Raw genomic sequence first — 15,603 nt, 5'->3', positions numbered from 1 at the left:
ATATAGGGGTACATTTACTAAAGCTTTTAAAAAAAAAAATCAGGTGATATTGCCCATGGCAACCAATCAGATTCAGTCTATCATTCCCATAGATAGGTAAAATCAGTAACAGAACACTGCACCCACACAGGTGAGGGACAGCCATGGTCAGACCGTCCTTCTAGCGCCCAGGAACGGTAGATTTCCTTAGCTTTAACCTTAGGATTTGGCAACCGGGCACCAAGTCACTAATTCTACACAATGTCCAGCATATGTACAGAAGCCGAACCTCTACACTGAAGATGGGTACAGACTATACCAGAGATTTTCAACCACTGTGCCCTGGCTCATTAATGTGCCTTAAGCTGTCCCCAAGTGAGCCCCAGATCTAGAGATGTCCCCACCAGTTTACAGCAACCACCACCAGTTCAACGGTTATTCACTGGTCTCATGTGAGGAACAATGTATTTTATTTGTTACCTGTGGGGACCAGAGTGGTTGATTTTTCATATGGGGCCAATTTTTTTTTTTTTTTGTATTCCTGTGGGGGCCAATGTTTTTCCCTGTGGAGGTCTGATGTTGCGCCTTGGCAATATTAAACTCTTGTTTGGTGTGTCGCGAGTTGAAATAGGTTGAAATTTACTGCTCTATGCGATCGTAATGGTCATAATATCGTTTAGTGTAGTGGTTCTCAAACTCGGTCCACAGGACCCCACACAGTTCATGTTTTCCAGGTCACCCAGCAGGTGCACTCATTACTGACTGACATTTTAAGAGAGCCACAGGTGGATTCTGTAAGGAGACCTGCAAAACGCATCATTTGGGGTCCTGAGGACCGACTTTGATAACCTGTGGTTTAGTGGTTACCAGCCTTTTCCTGCACAAACAATTACACACTTAACAATATCATTCAGTGATGCCCCCCGCTGACGATATAATCAGATTTGACTGCTAGATCCCCAGCCTATTAACCCCTTCACTGGTAATCCCGAGAATTTTCCGGGCTATGCCTTAATGCCCAGGCTGGCAAGCCCGGAAAATTCTCGGGATTGCCAGTGATTAGCGCCGGGCATAGTTCATATCTGAACTCAGCTTGTTTCAGCGCTGCCCGGCTCCCTCCCCTCCACCGCACCCCCTCCGCTGTTACATTACAGCCTGCGGCGCCGGCTTGTGACAAGCCGGGTTCCAGGGCCGGGCAGTGGCTGATTGATGGTTCAACTGCGCTGCCCGGACCCAGGGAGGCAGTGGTGGTTTTTTTTTTTTAAGGGAGCGTGCCCCTTAAGAAAAACTCGCCAAGTGGGGAACGCTCCTCCCCCCAAAAAACCACCACTGAAGGGGTTAACATTGTCCTTTCACTTCCTGGCCTTGCCTCCACCTATTAGCATCCTGATGACCAGCAAAGCCGTATAAAAACACCACATGTTCAGTATGAAGTAACGCAATGCCCATTTCTAATGGATTACATCATTGTTCTTTAATACCAAACGGCTTAGAGTAACTCTGTGATCATTATTATGATTTCCTTTATACCTTTCATTCCGCTCCCATCCTCATGAAATGTGTTACGGCCGGTGCCTAGATCCTCAGTCTGCTCGCTGCCCGATGATGCCACACTGCTCTGCGGAGAGAGGGGAGCGTGGTCTGGAGTGAGGAAGACAGGGCGCCCACCAACCTCATCCGCCCCCATCCAGTCACTGGACGTCTGCTGGGAGGTGGGGATCAAGGACATGGAGCGTTTCAGGGGGCTGGGGTGCATTTGGCAGGAGAGCACTGTGGGAGAGAGAGCAGGGTGTGTCAGGACTAGTGCAGAAGGTCTGTAATTTGTGGTTTCAGAAATAACATACACCTCTGGATTAGCACCAGCATAGAGAACCATAGACAGATACCCTGTAACATGCAATGCCAGCCGGCTGAAGCATAGTATAATGTAAATCCATTTCAGCTAGAGAATTTACAAGAAACAATGGGAAAGCAAACACCAGGGATGACATTAATACCGCTTTCAGACCTGCAAATGCAGAGTCGCACTGGGACTTTGAAATGGCTCAGTCCCAGTGCGACCCTGCATTTGCGGTCTGTTCACATCGCATCAGCGAACCGGCAATACTGCCGGTTCGCTGATGTCATCCGGGGCATGGCAGAGCGCTATCGGGGGAGGAGGCAGCGCTTAGAGCTGGCACTGCTCCAAGCGCTGCCTCCTCCATAGTGTGAACGGGACATGGGTCGCTCGAAAAGCAACCGGTAAGAACCCTTCTATTTAACCAGCTGGTATTGCTACCGGTTTGCTGTAACAGATAACCCCTTACACATCGCACCAATTACCGAGTCTATAGTTATCTATTTTTGCATAATTAGGGTATTGCTTTTATCGAGGGGATCGGAATTGGTTTTGTGGGTGTCTAACTGTAATGGGCACCCATCAGTGCAATTGAACTGCACCCCCCCGCACCCCCCCCCCCCCCCACACACACACACACACACACACACACACTAATTGTGTCTATATATACACAGCACCCCATCCGCCCAAAAAGTTTTGGGAGGAAATTTTCATTGCTGGCAGGCATGACGATCAACATCCCCAAGTCCGTGTGTGTGTGTGTGTGTGTGTGTGTGTGTGTAGGAATCTTCCCTTTCGTTGCAATGCTTAGGTAGTCAATATTATATATAAATTCTAAATCCTGGATCCCTAGCAGTGACAGATGTTATACAATGAAGTGGGATATGCCTGGTATACCAATCATGCATAAGTTGTACATCTTCAGAGTCTTATACACAGTACCGCCTACCTGTACTGCTGCCCACACTCTGAATAGCAGAGGGCACCGAACTGGATGAATGAAAGGGCATTAGTCCATTCTCTCTGAGGGGCTTATCTTGCCAACTGTGCCCTGATTCTCCCATGCTCTCCCCTGGGGCCTGCCACTCGTCAGATCCCTGCCGCATGTGTGCAGAAGGCGCGTCTGTTCGGCCATGCCTGCTGTAGCCGGTGGAAAGCCGCTCCTCCAGATGATTGAGCCACATTGCGAGTGAGGTGCGATCGTCCAGCGTGGTGGCCGGATGGATCAGTGCATAGGACAGGAGCTGCCGGCTCTCCTCTATATACAAGTTGCTCTCCGTGGTGTAAGCCAGCACTTTCTGGAGGAGTTTCATGTATTCGCATTTTGCTTCTGTGTTCCGAGGCTGCAGCAGAGGCAGGTGAGACAGCAGCAGGGAGATCACCTTCTCCTTCGACTCCTGGTGCCATTGACTTATGAGACCTGGGGATAGATGAATGACAGTGACATGAATCACATATATACGGGATTGTGCACGGACTTTCCACAGTGACCCACTATTCCCCTACTATACAAACGCACAAATGCCAGGCTGTCCTTCCCGGCTGCCTGGCTCCATTTATACAGAAGCAAGCACACTGTGCTGCGATGTTATGTCTCGTACTCCAGGCACGAAACAAGAAGACCGGACTGTGTTTAGAGGTACAGGGTTTAGCATGGCCACATAGCAAAACTGTAGTCGTTCAACAGCTGGCGTGCCAAAGGTTCCCCAGCCCTACACTAGGGTTACTAATATCCCTTTACCACGAAGATCAGATCCAGGTTACCGAACACAAGCTTCAACCACTGCCACATTGGCTTGAAACCCCATTCACACAGCAGGCTGGAACTGGGCTATTCATGGGGATTCCTCCTGCCGGCACTTGCTGATGACATCATCTCCAAGCACCGGCTCCCCAAACAGAGGTGACTGAGTAATGTACAGGAAGCTTGCTTGTCAGGCTATATAAAAAGAGATTACTGTAGGTGTTTTACAAATGAATCATCAGATGAAGACATACTACATATGCAAGCAAGAAACCAAAGCAGGGGACATTAAGGGACCTGAACTACAGTTTCCAATCTAACAACCACCTCTGACAAGATCATGATTTATAGTAAATACTACAAAGAGAGAAACAAGAATGTTAACGTTCTTAGGGAAGGCATACACGCGAAATAAATGTGGCTTTATCCTTCGTTATTTATAGTGCCCAATCTAGCACCCTGCACCTTTTCAAAACCCGTGCAGTTCCTCTTTCCTACCTAGACTGTCGCGGTCATCTCTGGTGCTACTAGTACAGTCTGGTTTGTATAGCGATATGGACCAGACTGTAGTAGAAGCACCACAGCAGACAGCGACACCCCAGGCAGGAAAGACAAACTGCACAGGTTTTGAAACGGTGCAGGGTGCCAGAATTGACACTATTTCATATCGCTACCTTAATGAACTTTCCATTTATTTCATTATGTAGCAAGGTGACAATGCACCATCTCACAGGTGCTCCCTGGAACGTAAAGGGGGCATACACACGGGGCGATTTCAGCCCCCTTGCTAAGCGAAGTGACTAGATCACTTACAAATGGAGCACTGACTGCTCTGTATGCCCCCCAGGGATGGTGGTGCACGGTCCCGCGCGTTGCTGCCGCTCACAGGGAAAGTGCTTTCCCTAGATCGGAACTTTGCCTATCAAAAATGGGCAAAGCCCCGCTCAGCACAAAGTATCGCGGGTGCACCGTGTGTGCTAAGCGACTGTGCAAAAGCCAAAAAGCCAGGTCGCCACATCTGTATGCCCCTTAACAGTGATGGACCTTAGCTGGAGGAAAGAGTGCAAATGTAACTAGTGAATAGACCCAGGCACCCCTATTCAGTCCTTAGACCCAATGGGACCCATCACCACCTCCTTTTATACATCCCCAGTCATCACAATTAGCATGCATGGTGCACACAGTGGGCTGCACATACATGCGCGAGGCTACACATAGGTGCTAACAGCATACTACACACCTGGTCTGAGTAGTGTATTTCTCTTTAGGGTATTTATAAGTTTGTATCTCTGATCAAAGTATAAATGACACTGTAGTAATGGCTTGAGATTTGGAAAGGCACCCAGGCTCAGTAACAGAATGAGTGCTGGTGTATATGTTTGATAACATATTACTAAAAACGAATGTCTTTATGTGAAATGCTAATTCCGACCTCTTCCTTTTGTGTGTATTTATTGAAAGACGCCAAATAAATCATTATCAAATCCTAATAACTTTGTAATCTGCGACACCCCAGGCAGGGAAGAGGAACTGCATGGGTTTTCAAATATGTCGGGTGCTAGAATGAACACTAAGTCCATATCCTTCAATATAGGTAGTGCAACAACAACCTCTACGGTTGAACTATATTTAGTGTTCATTATAGCACCCGCCATCTTTTAAAACCCATGCAGTTCCTGTTCCCTGTTGGAGGAGCTGCTGGATCAGTTACTGGTTGGAGAGCTGGGAGGGCGGAGGAGTAAGAGAGAGACAGAGGAAGGATCCCTAGAGTAAGAAAGAAAACACCGCTTTTTCAAATCCAGCAGCAGGCGCTGCTCAACACCGCAAGTCCTGAGTCTCGCGATAGCAGAGACCCGGAAGACACTCTGACTCAGAAAGAGCGAGGGGAGCCCTGGGACCCGCTCCGGACGGAGAATCTCCCAGTTGGACATCCTCCTCAGACGCCCAGCAAACCGTGAGTGAACGTGTACACACGCTGCGATGCGGGACGCCACCAGCAGCAACTTGTGAGGACACACCACGGACACTGCACCAAGTGAGGAAGCAGAGAGGGCATAGGTATTCACCTATGTGATTGTAAGGGGGTTCCTGCAGGAATCGCCTGAAGCCCATTTGAGGCACCTCTCTGCACACTCCACCAAAGCTAGACTGTCACACTCTAACTGTTCATTTCCCACACAAATCGTCAGGAGAGGCCGTAGGTCCTGGGCTCAGGACCCACGGTAGCTAAAGTAGTCTAGGATAGACTAACTGAAAACCCATTTGGGAACTCTCCCCTGGCGACACTTGTGTAGGAAAATTCCCAACATACTGGGGACCCCGATTAGGTGTATAGAAACACCATTTACACCCATCAAGGGTACCCATTACCCCTAGGGTAACAAGGCTGCAACACCACCTAGAACTGCTGACCACTATTCCCCGCAGCAAAACTCCCCCCCCCCCCCCCCGGTCATACAGAGTCTGGCTCACACATAGTATTTGTAATATTTATCATTTAATATCTATCAATTAATCAATAAATACCTTAATTTTTACCTTTACACTACTTGACCCATTCTTCTTCTTTCTACACCCACAACAATTAACCCTTTTCAACACCATCAGGATAGCACTTTTCCCATCTCCAAATTTTCTTCAGTTCCTGTTCCCTGCCTGGGGTGTCGCTGTCTGCTGTGGGGTTTCTAGCACAGGTCTGGTTAAAAAACCTGGTTCACATGGGTCTTTGTGCTCTATACATAAGCACTAAACCTCTTGGCCGTTTCGCTAGTAATTTCTTATAGTCCGTCACTGACTTGTAAGCCGGAGCTACTAGCAGCAACAAAATTTAATGAATGTAGTTCTGGTAAGAACGCGGCAGAGGTCACAGGCTATTTATAAAACATAATCATCTCCACTTTCATAAAGTCTGCACTATCAGATGGCTCTGCCAAGATTTATTGCCCATTGCTTGTGTCCACTCTTGTCCAAAATAGCCAATCTTTAACCCCTTCCTGACAGAGCCTGTTTTTGCCTTCCTGACAGAGCCCTTTTTTTCAATTCTGACATGTCTCACTTAAGTGGGGATAACTTTTTTTTGCTTTTACTTATCCCAGTGATTTTGAGATTGTTTTTTCGTGACACATTGTACTTCAAGTTAGTGGTAAATTTTCGTCGATACAGTCTGTGTTTTTTTGTGAAAAATACCAAAATATCGTGAAAAAATGGAAAATTTAGCGATTTGCAAAATGTTAAATTTTCTGCTTGTGAGACAAATAATCTTACCACTCAAAATAGTGAATAACTAACATAGACCATATGTCTACTTTATGTTGACATCATTATTTCAACTTCCTTTTAATTTTTTGGGACACTAGGAGGCTTACAATATGAATAGCAAATTCTCAAATTTTCAAGAAAATTTCAAACACTGATTTTTTTAGGGACCAGTTCAGTTCTGATGTGACTTTGAGGGACTTGTATGTGAGACACCCCCATAAATGATGCCATTTCAAAAACTGCACCCCTCACAGTATTCAAAACAGCATTTTGGAAGTTTGTTAACCCTTTAGGTGTTTCACAGGAATTAAAACAAAGTGTAGGTGAAATTTCAAAATTTCTTTTTTTTTGCAGATTTGCAATTTTAATACATTTTTCTAAGGAACACAGTACATTTTACTAGAGAAATGTGACTAAAAATTGATTCCCCCAATTCTTTTGTTTTCATAAATATCCTATATGTGGCCCTAGTGTGCACGGTGACCAAACCACAGGCTTCATAATAGAAGGAGCACCTACTTGATTTTGGAGCCTCCTTTTTATGAGATTATTTTTTTAGGCACCATGTAGGTTTCTAGGCACCATAACATGCTAAAAGTTAGGAACCCCCCCACAAGTGACCCCATTTTGCAAACTACACCCCTCAGGGAATTCAGCTAGGGGTATAGTGTACATTTCAAACCCGCAGGGGTTTTACCAATTGTGGTACAACTGGGCAGTGAAAATGAAAAATTATTTTTTTTACACAAAAATGCAGTTCTGGCTCCAAATTTGTCATTTTCAGAAGGTATGAAGGAGACAAAGCACCCCAAAATCTGTGCCCCAATTTCTCCCGAGTACAGCAATGCCTCACATGTGACCAAAAAATACCAGTTGGGTGCATGGCAGGACTCAAAAGGGAAGGAGTGATTTTTGGATTTTGCAGCTCAGATTCTGGTGGAATTTTGGTGGGTGCTATGTCGCATTAGCAAGACCCCCCAAGCACCAATACAGTGGAACCCCCCCACAAGTCACCCCATTTTGCAAACTACACCCCTCAGGGAATTCATCTAGGGGTATAGTGTACATTTCAAACCCCCAGGGGTTTCACCAATTTTGATACAAGTGGGCAGTGAAAATGAAAAATTACATTTTTTTACACAAAAATGCAGTTCTGGCTCAAAATTTTTCATTTTCAGAAGGTATGAAGGAGAAAAAGCACCCCAAAATCTGTGCCCCAATTTCTCCCGAGTACGGCAATGCCTCACATGTGACCAAAAAATACCAGTTGGGTGCATGGCAGGACTCAGAAGGGAAGGAGTGATTTTTGGATTTTGCAGCACAGATTCTGGTGGAATGAATGGTGGGTGCTATGTTGCACCAATACAGTGGAACCCCCCCACAAGTCACCCCATTTTGCAAAGTACACCCCTCAGGGAATTCATCTAGGGGTATAGTGTACATTTCAAACCCCCAGGGGTTTCACCAATTTTGATACAAGTGGGCAGTGAAAATGAAAAATTACATTTTTTTACACAAAAATGCAGTTCTGGCTCACAATTTTTCATTTTCAGAAGGTATGAAGGAGAAAAAGCACCCCAAAATATGTGCCCCAATTTCTTCCGAGTACGGCAATGCCTCACATGTGACCAAAAAATACCAGTTGGGTGCATGGCAGGACTCAGAACGGAAGGAGTGATTTTTGGATTTTGCGGCTCAGATTCTGGTGGAATTTTGGTGGGTGCTATGTCGCATTAGCAAGACCCCCCAAGCACCAATACAGTGGAACCCCCCCACAAGTCACCCCATTTTGAAAACTACACCCCTCAGGGAATTCATCTAGGGGTATAGTGTACATTTAAAACCCCCAGGGGTTTCACCAATTTTGATACAAGTGGGCAGTGAAAAAGAAAAATTACATTTTTTACACAAAAATGCAGTTCTGGCTCAAAATTTTTCATTTTCAGAAGGTATGAAGGAGAAAAAGCACCCCAAAATCTGTGCCCCAATTTCTCCCGAGTACGGCAATGCCTCACATGTGACCAAAAAATACCAGTTGGGTGCATGGCAGGACTCAGAAGGGAAGGAGTGATTTTTGGATTTTGCAGCTCAGATTCTGGTGGAATTTTGGTGGGTGCTATGTCGCATTAGCAAGACCCCCCAAGCACCAATACAGTGGAACCCCCCCACAAGTCACCCCATTTTGCAAAGTACACCCCTCAGGGAATTCATCTAGGGGTATAGTGTACATTTCAAACCCCCAGGGGTTTCACCAATTTTGATACAAGTGGGCAGTGAAAATGAAAAATTACATTTTTTTACACAAAAATGCAGTTCTGGCTCACAATTTTTCATTTTCAGAAGGTATGAAGGAGAAAAAGCACCCCAAAATATGTGCCCCAATTTCTTCCGAGTACGGCAATGCCTCACATGTGACCAAAAAATACCAGTTGGGTGCATGGCAGGACTCAGAACGGAAGGAGTGATTTTTGGATTTTGTGGCTCAGATTCTGGTGGAATTTTGGTGGGTGCTATGTCGCATTAGCAAGACCCCCCAAGCACCAATACAGTGGAACCCCCCCACAAGTCACCCCATTTTGCAAACTACACCCCTCAGGGAATTCATCTAGGGGTATAGTGTACATTTCAAACCCCCAGGGGTTTCACCAATTTTGATACAAGTGGGCAGTGAACATGAAAAATTACATTTTTTACACAAAAATGCAGTTCTGGCTCAAAATTTTTCATTTTCAGAAGATATGAAGGAGAAAAAGCACCCCAAAATCTGTGCCCCAATTTCTCCCGAGTACGGCAATGCCTCACATGTGACCAAAAAATACCAGTTTGGTGCATGGCAGGACTCAAAAGGGAAGGAGTGATTTTTGGATTTTGCAGCTCAGATTCTGGTGGAATTTTGGTGGGTGCTATGTCGCATTAGCAAGACCCCCCAAGCACCAATACAGTAGAACCCCCCCACAAGTGACCCCATTTTGCAAACTACACCCCTCAGGGAATTCATCTAGGGGTATAGTGTACATTTAAAACCCCCAGGGGTTTCACCAATTTTGATACAAGTGGGCAGTGAAAAAGAAAAATTACATTTTTTACACAAAAATGCAGTTCTGGCTCAAAATTTTTCATTTTCAGAAGGTATGAAGGAGAAAAAGCACCCCAAAATCTGTGCCCCAATTTCTCCCGAGTACGGCAATGCCTCACATGTGACCAAAAAATACCAGTTGGGTGCATGGCAGGACTCAGAAGGGAAGGAGTGATTTTTGGATTTTGCAGCACAGATTCTGGTGGAATGAATGGTGGGTGCTATGTTGCACCAATACAGTGGAACCCCCCCACAAGTCACCCCATTTTGCAAACTACACCCCTCAGGGAATTCATCTAGGGGTATAGTGTACATTTCAAACCCCCAGGGGTTTCACCAATTTTGATACAAGTGGGCAGTGAAAATGAAAAATTACATTTTTTTACACAAAAATGCAGTTCTGGCTCAAAATATTTCATTTTCACAAGGAATGAAGGAGACAAAGCACCCCAAAATCTGTGCCCCAATTTCTCCCGAGTACGGCAATGCCTCATGTGTGACCAAAAAGTGGCAGGACTCAGAAGGGAAGGAGTGATATTTGGAGTTTGCAGCACAAATTCTGGTGGAATTTTGGTGGGTGCTATGTCGCATTAGCAAGACCCCCCAAGCACCAATACAGTGGAACCCCCCCACAAGTCACCCCATTTTGAAAACTACACCCCTCAGGGAATTCATCTAGGGGTATAGTGTACATTTAAAACCCCCAGGGGTTTCACCAATTTTGATACAAGTGGGCAGTGAAAAAGAAAAATTACATTTTTTACACAAAAATGCAGTTCTGGCTCAAAATTTTTCATTTTCAGAAGGTATGAAGGAGAAAAAGCACCCCAAAATCTGTGCCCCAATATCTCCCGAGTACGGCAATGCCTCACATGTGACCAAAAAATACCAGTTGGGTGCATGGCAGGACTCAGAAGGGAAGGAGTGATTTTTGGATTTTGCGGCTCAGATTCTGGTGGAATGAATGGTGGGTGCTATGTGGCATTAGCAAGACCCCCGAAGCACGGTGAAATTATGAACCTAATATTCCATAGATGTGTGGTATAATTTAAAACACTCCTTTATACATAGGCCGGGTTTGTCGGGGCAAGTGTCACACTGGAAAATAGTTTGCTTTCTTATTCCCTTTTTATAGCAAACTTTGCACCTTTTTTGTGTCCTGCCCTTTTTTCCAGTGGAGGGGATTTCATCAGGAAAATGCTGCCCTGGTACAATACGGGGGCCAGTACTAGAAGTACTGGGGCCCTCTGCCTGCTGGTTCCCAAATATTAGGCCCTTTATGACTTCCTCTTGAAAGTGCATAAATGTCCCCCTCTGGCCGGTAGAACGGAATAGCACGTAAGCGTTATACAGTGCCATCTGGATGATATACACGGCCACCTTCTTGTACCAGATTTTTGTTTTCCGCAGGGCACTGTACGGCTTCAGTACCTGATCTGAAAGATCCACTCCGCCCATGTACCTATTGTAATCCAGGATACAATTAGGTTTTGAGGTGTGGGTACTGGTACCTCGTACAGGGACGGAGGTGGTACTGTCTCCGTGAATTGTTGTCAGTATAAGGACATCCCTCTTGTCCTTATATTTGACCAACAACATATTTTCGGTGCATATTCCCCTGCTTTCACCCCTTCTCATTACTTGGGCAATGTGCGTTTTTGGGAGGCCTCTTTGGTTCTTGCGCACAGTACCGCAAGCTGCTGTACCTCTTGAACCAAGGGCCTTAAACAGGGGGATGCTAGTGTAAAAGTTATCCACATAGAGGTGATAACCTTTATCCAGGAAGGGGTGCACTAAATCCCAGACAATTTTCCCACTAACACCTACGAGGGAGGGGGGGCATTCTGGCGGTTGAATTCTTGAATCCTTCCCTTCATAAACCCTAAACCTGTGGGTGTACCCTGAGGTGCTTTCACACAGTTTATACATTTTTATGCCATACCTTGCCCTCTTACTGGGAAGGTACTGGCGGAATTTAACCCTTCCTTTAAAATGTATAAGGGACTCGTCGATACAAATAAATTTTTCAGGGATGTACACCTCTTCAAATTTGGCACTGAAATGATCAATGACCGGCCTGACTTTGAATAGCCGGTCAAAGGTGGGATCATCTCTGGGTGGGCACTGTGCATTATCGGTGTAATGTATGAATTTAAGAATTGTCTCAAATCGAGTCCGGGGCATGGCCATACGGTAAAATGGAGTACTGTACAGAACATCTGTACTCCAATATTGCCTAATTTCTGGCTTTTTTACTATGCCCATATGAAACACCAGACCCCAAAACGTCATCATCTCTACTGCATCTACAGGGGTCCACCTAGCAAATGATGACGTGGGGTTTTGAGCAATAAACTGCTGGGCATATAAATTAGTTTGGTCCACCATTAAATTTATAAAATCATCAGAGAAAAATAATTTGAAAAAGTCAATTTCTCTGAGACCTGTGGAATCAAATTGGATTCCTGGCATGGCCAAAAACTCAGGAACCTGGGGCTCAAAATTGTCTGGTGGTGGGGTCCATACTAGATCAATTATTGGGGGGGGAATCTCAGCTGATCTACGGGGGCGTCTTTGAGGGGGTCCCTCATCAGCAGAGGAGGAAGAGGAGCTTAAGGCAAATCCTTCAAATTCCCCGCTTGCATCACTGGCTGTGTCAGAGTCAGAAGCAAGCATGGCATATGCCTCCTCCACTGAATACATTCTCCTGGATGATTGGGAGGACATTTGGGAGGACATTTGGGAGGACATTTGGGATGCCATTTTTATTTTTGTGTTACCGGTAGTGAAATGTTTCAACACGTGTATAGTGTAGGGGGGGGCACAAACTTTATTTCAATCCGGGGGGTATGTAGTGTGTAGTGTGTATGTGGTGCAGAAAAAAAAAAAAATACTTTATACCAATAAAAAAAAAAAAAAATGAAGGGGTTAAAAAAAAAAAAAAGGAAGGGGTTAAAAAAAAAAAGGTCCTGCGCCAAAAATTGAGCACAGATGTTGGTCAGTAACGTCTGTCACTGAACAGCGCTCAAAGGCAACAGGAATTTGATCAAAAAAAAAAAAAAAAAATAGATCAACCCTGTGCCGAAAGAGATGATCAGTGATGTACGTCACTGATCAGCGCACAGCGGCCACAGGACACCCACAAAATCACAGTGTGTGTAAAAAAAAAAATTAAAAAAATACCCCACAGCACACACACAAAAAAAAAAGGTGATCAGTGATGCGACACTGATTACCAGTGAGGTGCAGCAGGTGCACAACCTTTGGTGCAACTGACAGGTATATATAAAAAAAAAAAAACCTCTGTACCCCCAAAAAAGTTGCTGATCACCTCAGATATAGTGATCAGCACAAAAGGCGGGGACAGCAGACACAAAATTTAGCACTCTCTATCACTATCTCTCTCTATCTCTCTATCTCTCACTATCTAACACTCTATGACACTGCAGCAGCAGCACTCACAGGTATATCTATATATAAAAAAAAACCTGCGCCCCCAAAAAGTTACTGATCAGTTAATTTATACTGATCAGCACAAAAGGAGGGGGCAGCAGTCAGTTATATAAAAAATATATAGCACAATCTGTCACTATCTCTCTCTATCTCTCTCTATCTCTCTCTCTCTATCTCTCTCTATCTCTCTATCTCTCTATAACTATCACACTGCAGCAGCACAAAATATAGCACTCTGTCAGTAGGCCTCTCTCTCTATCTCTCTCTCTCTATCTCTCTCTCTCTATCTATAACTATATCACACTGCAGCAGCACAAAATATAGCACTCTCTGACACTATCTCTCTCTCTCTCTCTATCTCTCTCTATCTCTCTCTATCTATCTCTCTATCTATCTAGCTAATACTAATACAGTGCAGCAGCACAATATCACAGTATGGCACAATTATTGCACAGGATCCAGGAAGCAATCAGCAGCGATCAGGTAAGTATTGCAGCAAGTATTTCTGGTCAGTATGGCGGCAGGGGGGTACGGTGACCGCACTGCACGCTTTCCAGACCGGAATGGCGTCTGCAGTGCAGTCACCGTTAGTTTAAATCTCCCTCCTTGGCTGTGATTGGTCCGTCGGTCCGACGGACCAATCACGGCCTTTGGGGGCGGGCGGGGTGAGGTGGGGTGACACCAGTGTCACCCTTACACCCCGCGGTGATTGGTGCTGTACTTTACAGCACCAATCACCTCTGATCCCGTGTCACCGGCGAACGTTATTCGCCGGTGACACAGGAAAACGCTGTGAATGGCTGTTCACACTGAACAGCCAATCACAGCGATCGCCGACGGGGGGGCGGCATCGCAGCCCCCCCGGGGCATGCACGGACATGTCTGCTGTCAGGGACAGCAGACATGTTGAAACTGTCACCGCGTCTATAGACGCGGTGACAGTTTAAATCCATGACGTACATTTACGCCATGTGTCGGGAAGTGCTTCCCGACCATGACGTAAATGTACGTCAAATGTCGGGAAGGGGTTAAAAGGACAAGACCCTGACCTGAAAAAATGAAAAAGTAATTATTGGCAATATACACTGTAATGGGATGTAGCCAGCACCACCTGCTCAATTCCATAGGACGCCCCCAGACCATTGCTGGGAACTCTACTGTTTGGGCACCTCTCAGTAACGGCTAATTCCGTGGTTTGCTGTTGGGACATTGGTGCCTGGTCAGCTGTTTCAGAGGATGGTTGTTTTAGAGCTTTCAGCTATGAATATCAGGAACTGGAAGTTGATGGACACAGGTATACAACAAAGCAAATGCCTCATGCTGGCTGCGATATGAGTGTGGCAACCTTTTTAACTGCAACTTACAGGGGTGGCCAAGCCTATCCTCAAGATCTACCAACAGTTCATGACCCACCTGTGGATCTATAATAGGAATGAATGCAGCATGTTTGACAGTGTGACAGTTAGTAATGACTACACCTGTACACCAGTTAGGCGACTTGGAAAACATGGACCATTGGTAGATCTCGAGGACTGGTTTGGCCATCCTTGCCATATAACATTGCAAAAAACCGGCTGCAGAAAAGTTTGCTGACGCTGGAGTAGCTGTCCATAGGTCCACAGTAAAGACCTGCATGGTGGAGCCTGCTGAAAGTAAAGCTTCCATGTCACCTGACCACTAAAGCCATCTCCTGGGACAGTGTTTCCCAATGCACTGGAGCAGGATCAACGTGAAAAAAAAAGAAAAGATGGACTTAAATATCACCCTGAGATCTCCTTTCACTTTCAACAGCAAATAGAGTGCAACATAACAATTGAATATGGCCGCAAAAGAATAGGGAGCGAAAAGGTTTTTTGGTACTTGTGTATTATCACAGCGCCCAGTTTTGTTACGTACGCTAACTTAGTGAAATTGCATTACGTTAAAGTAGCATTCGATGCGATTTTACCCTTCCCGCTCGATGTCATTCCCACCCCTGGTCAGATCTGTTCTTATTCTACATTGACTCCGATCATTGTCATTTATGATTATTGTCATTATTGCTTTTTATATGCTCTTTGATCATTAATTATTTACTAAATTCTACCAGTTATTCGTTAAAACACGTCATCATTACTGTGTCAGATGTATGATATTGCAGGTGTGAATGTGCCCAGAAAACACCCCCATTATCCACATCATCCCGAAGCGTGGTGAGCCCCGCGAGGGTATGGGTTACGCGTCCTCCCGACCTTTTCATACCCCCACTATCCA

General features: G+C 45.4%; 1 protein-coding gene across 2 annotated transcripts in view; it reads right to left on the bottom strand.

Moving 5' to 3' along the window:
• SAMD4B (sterile alpha motif domain containing 4B) overlaps positions 1–15,603 on the bottom strand; it is a 37,099-nt gene that overhangs the window by 8,789 nt on the left and 12,707 nt on the right. For both annotated transcript variants that reach the window (XM_083159961.1, XM_083159962.1), the window contains exons 3-4: positions 2,769–3,239; positions 1,510–1,749 (exon numbers count right to left, since the gene is read on the bottom strand). In XM_083159961.1, the coding sequence (XP_083016087.1) occupies positions 1,510–1,749; positions 2,769–3,239 (711 nt within the window). The remainder of the gene's footprint in view (positions 1–1,509; positions 1,750–2,768; positions 3,240–15,603) is intronic.

Source organism: Crinia signifera, chromosome 9 (assembly GCF_055691185.1).
Source record: "Crinia signifera chromosome 9, ASM5569118v1, whole genome shotgun sequence".
In the NCBI taxonomy this organism is placed as follows: domain Eukaryota; kingdom Metazoa; phylum Chordata; class Amphibia; order Anura; family Myobatrachidae; genus Crinia; species Crinia signifera.
The sequence above is the reverse complement of the archived record's forward strand: the minus strand, read 5'-3'. Positions and strand labels throughout refer to the sequence as shown.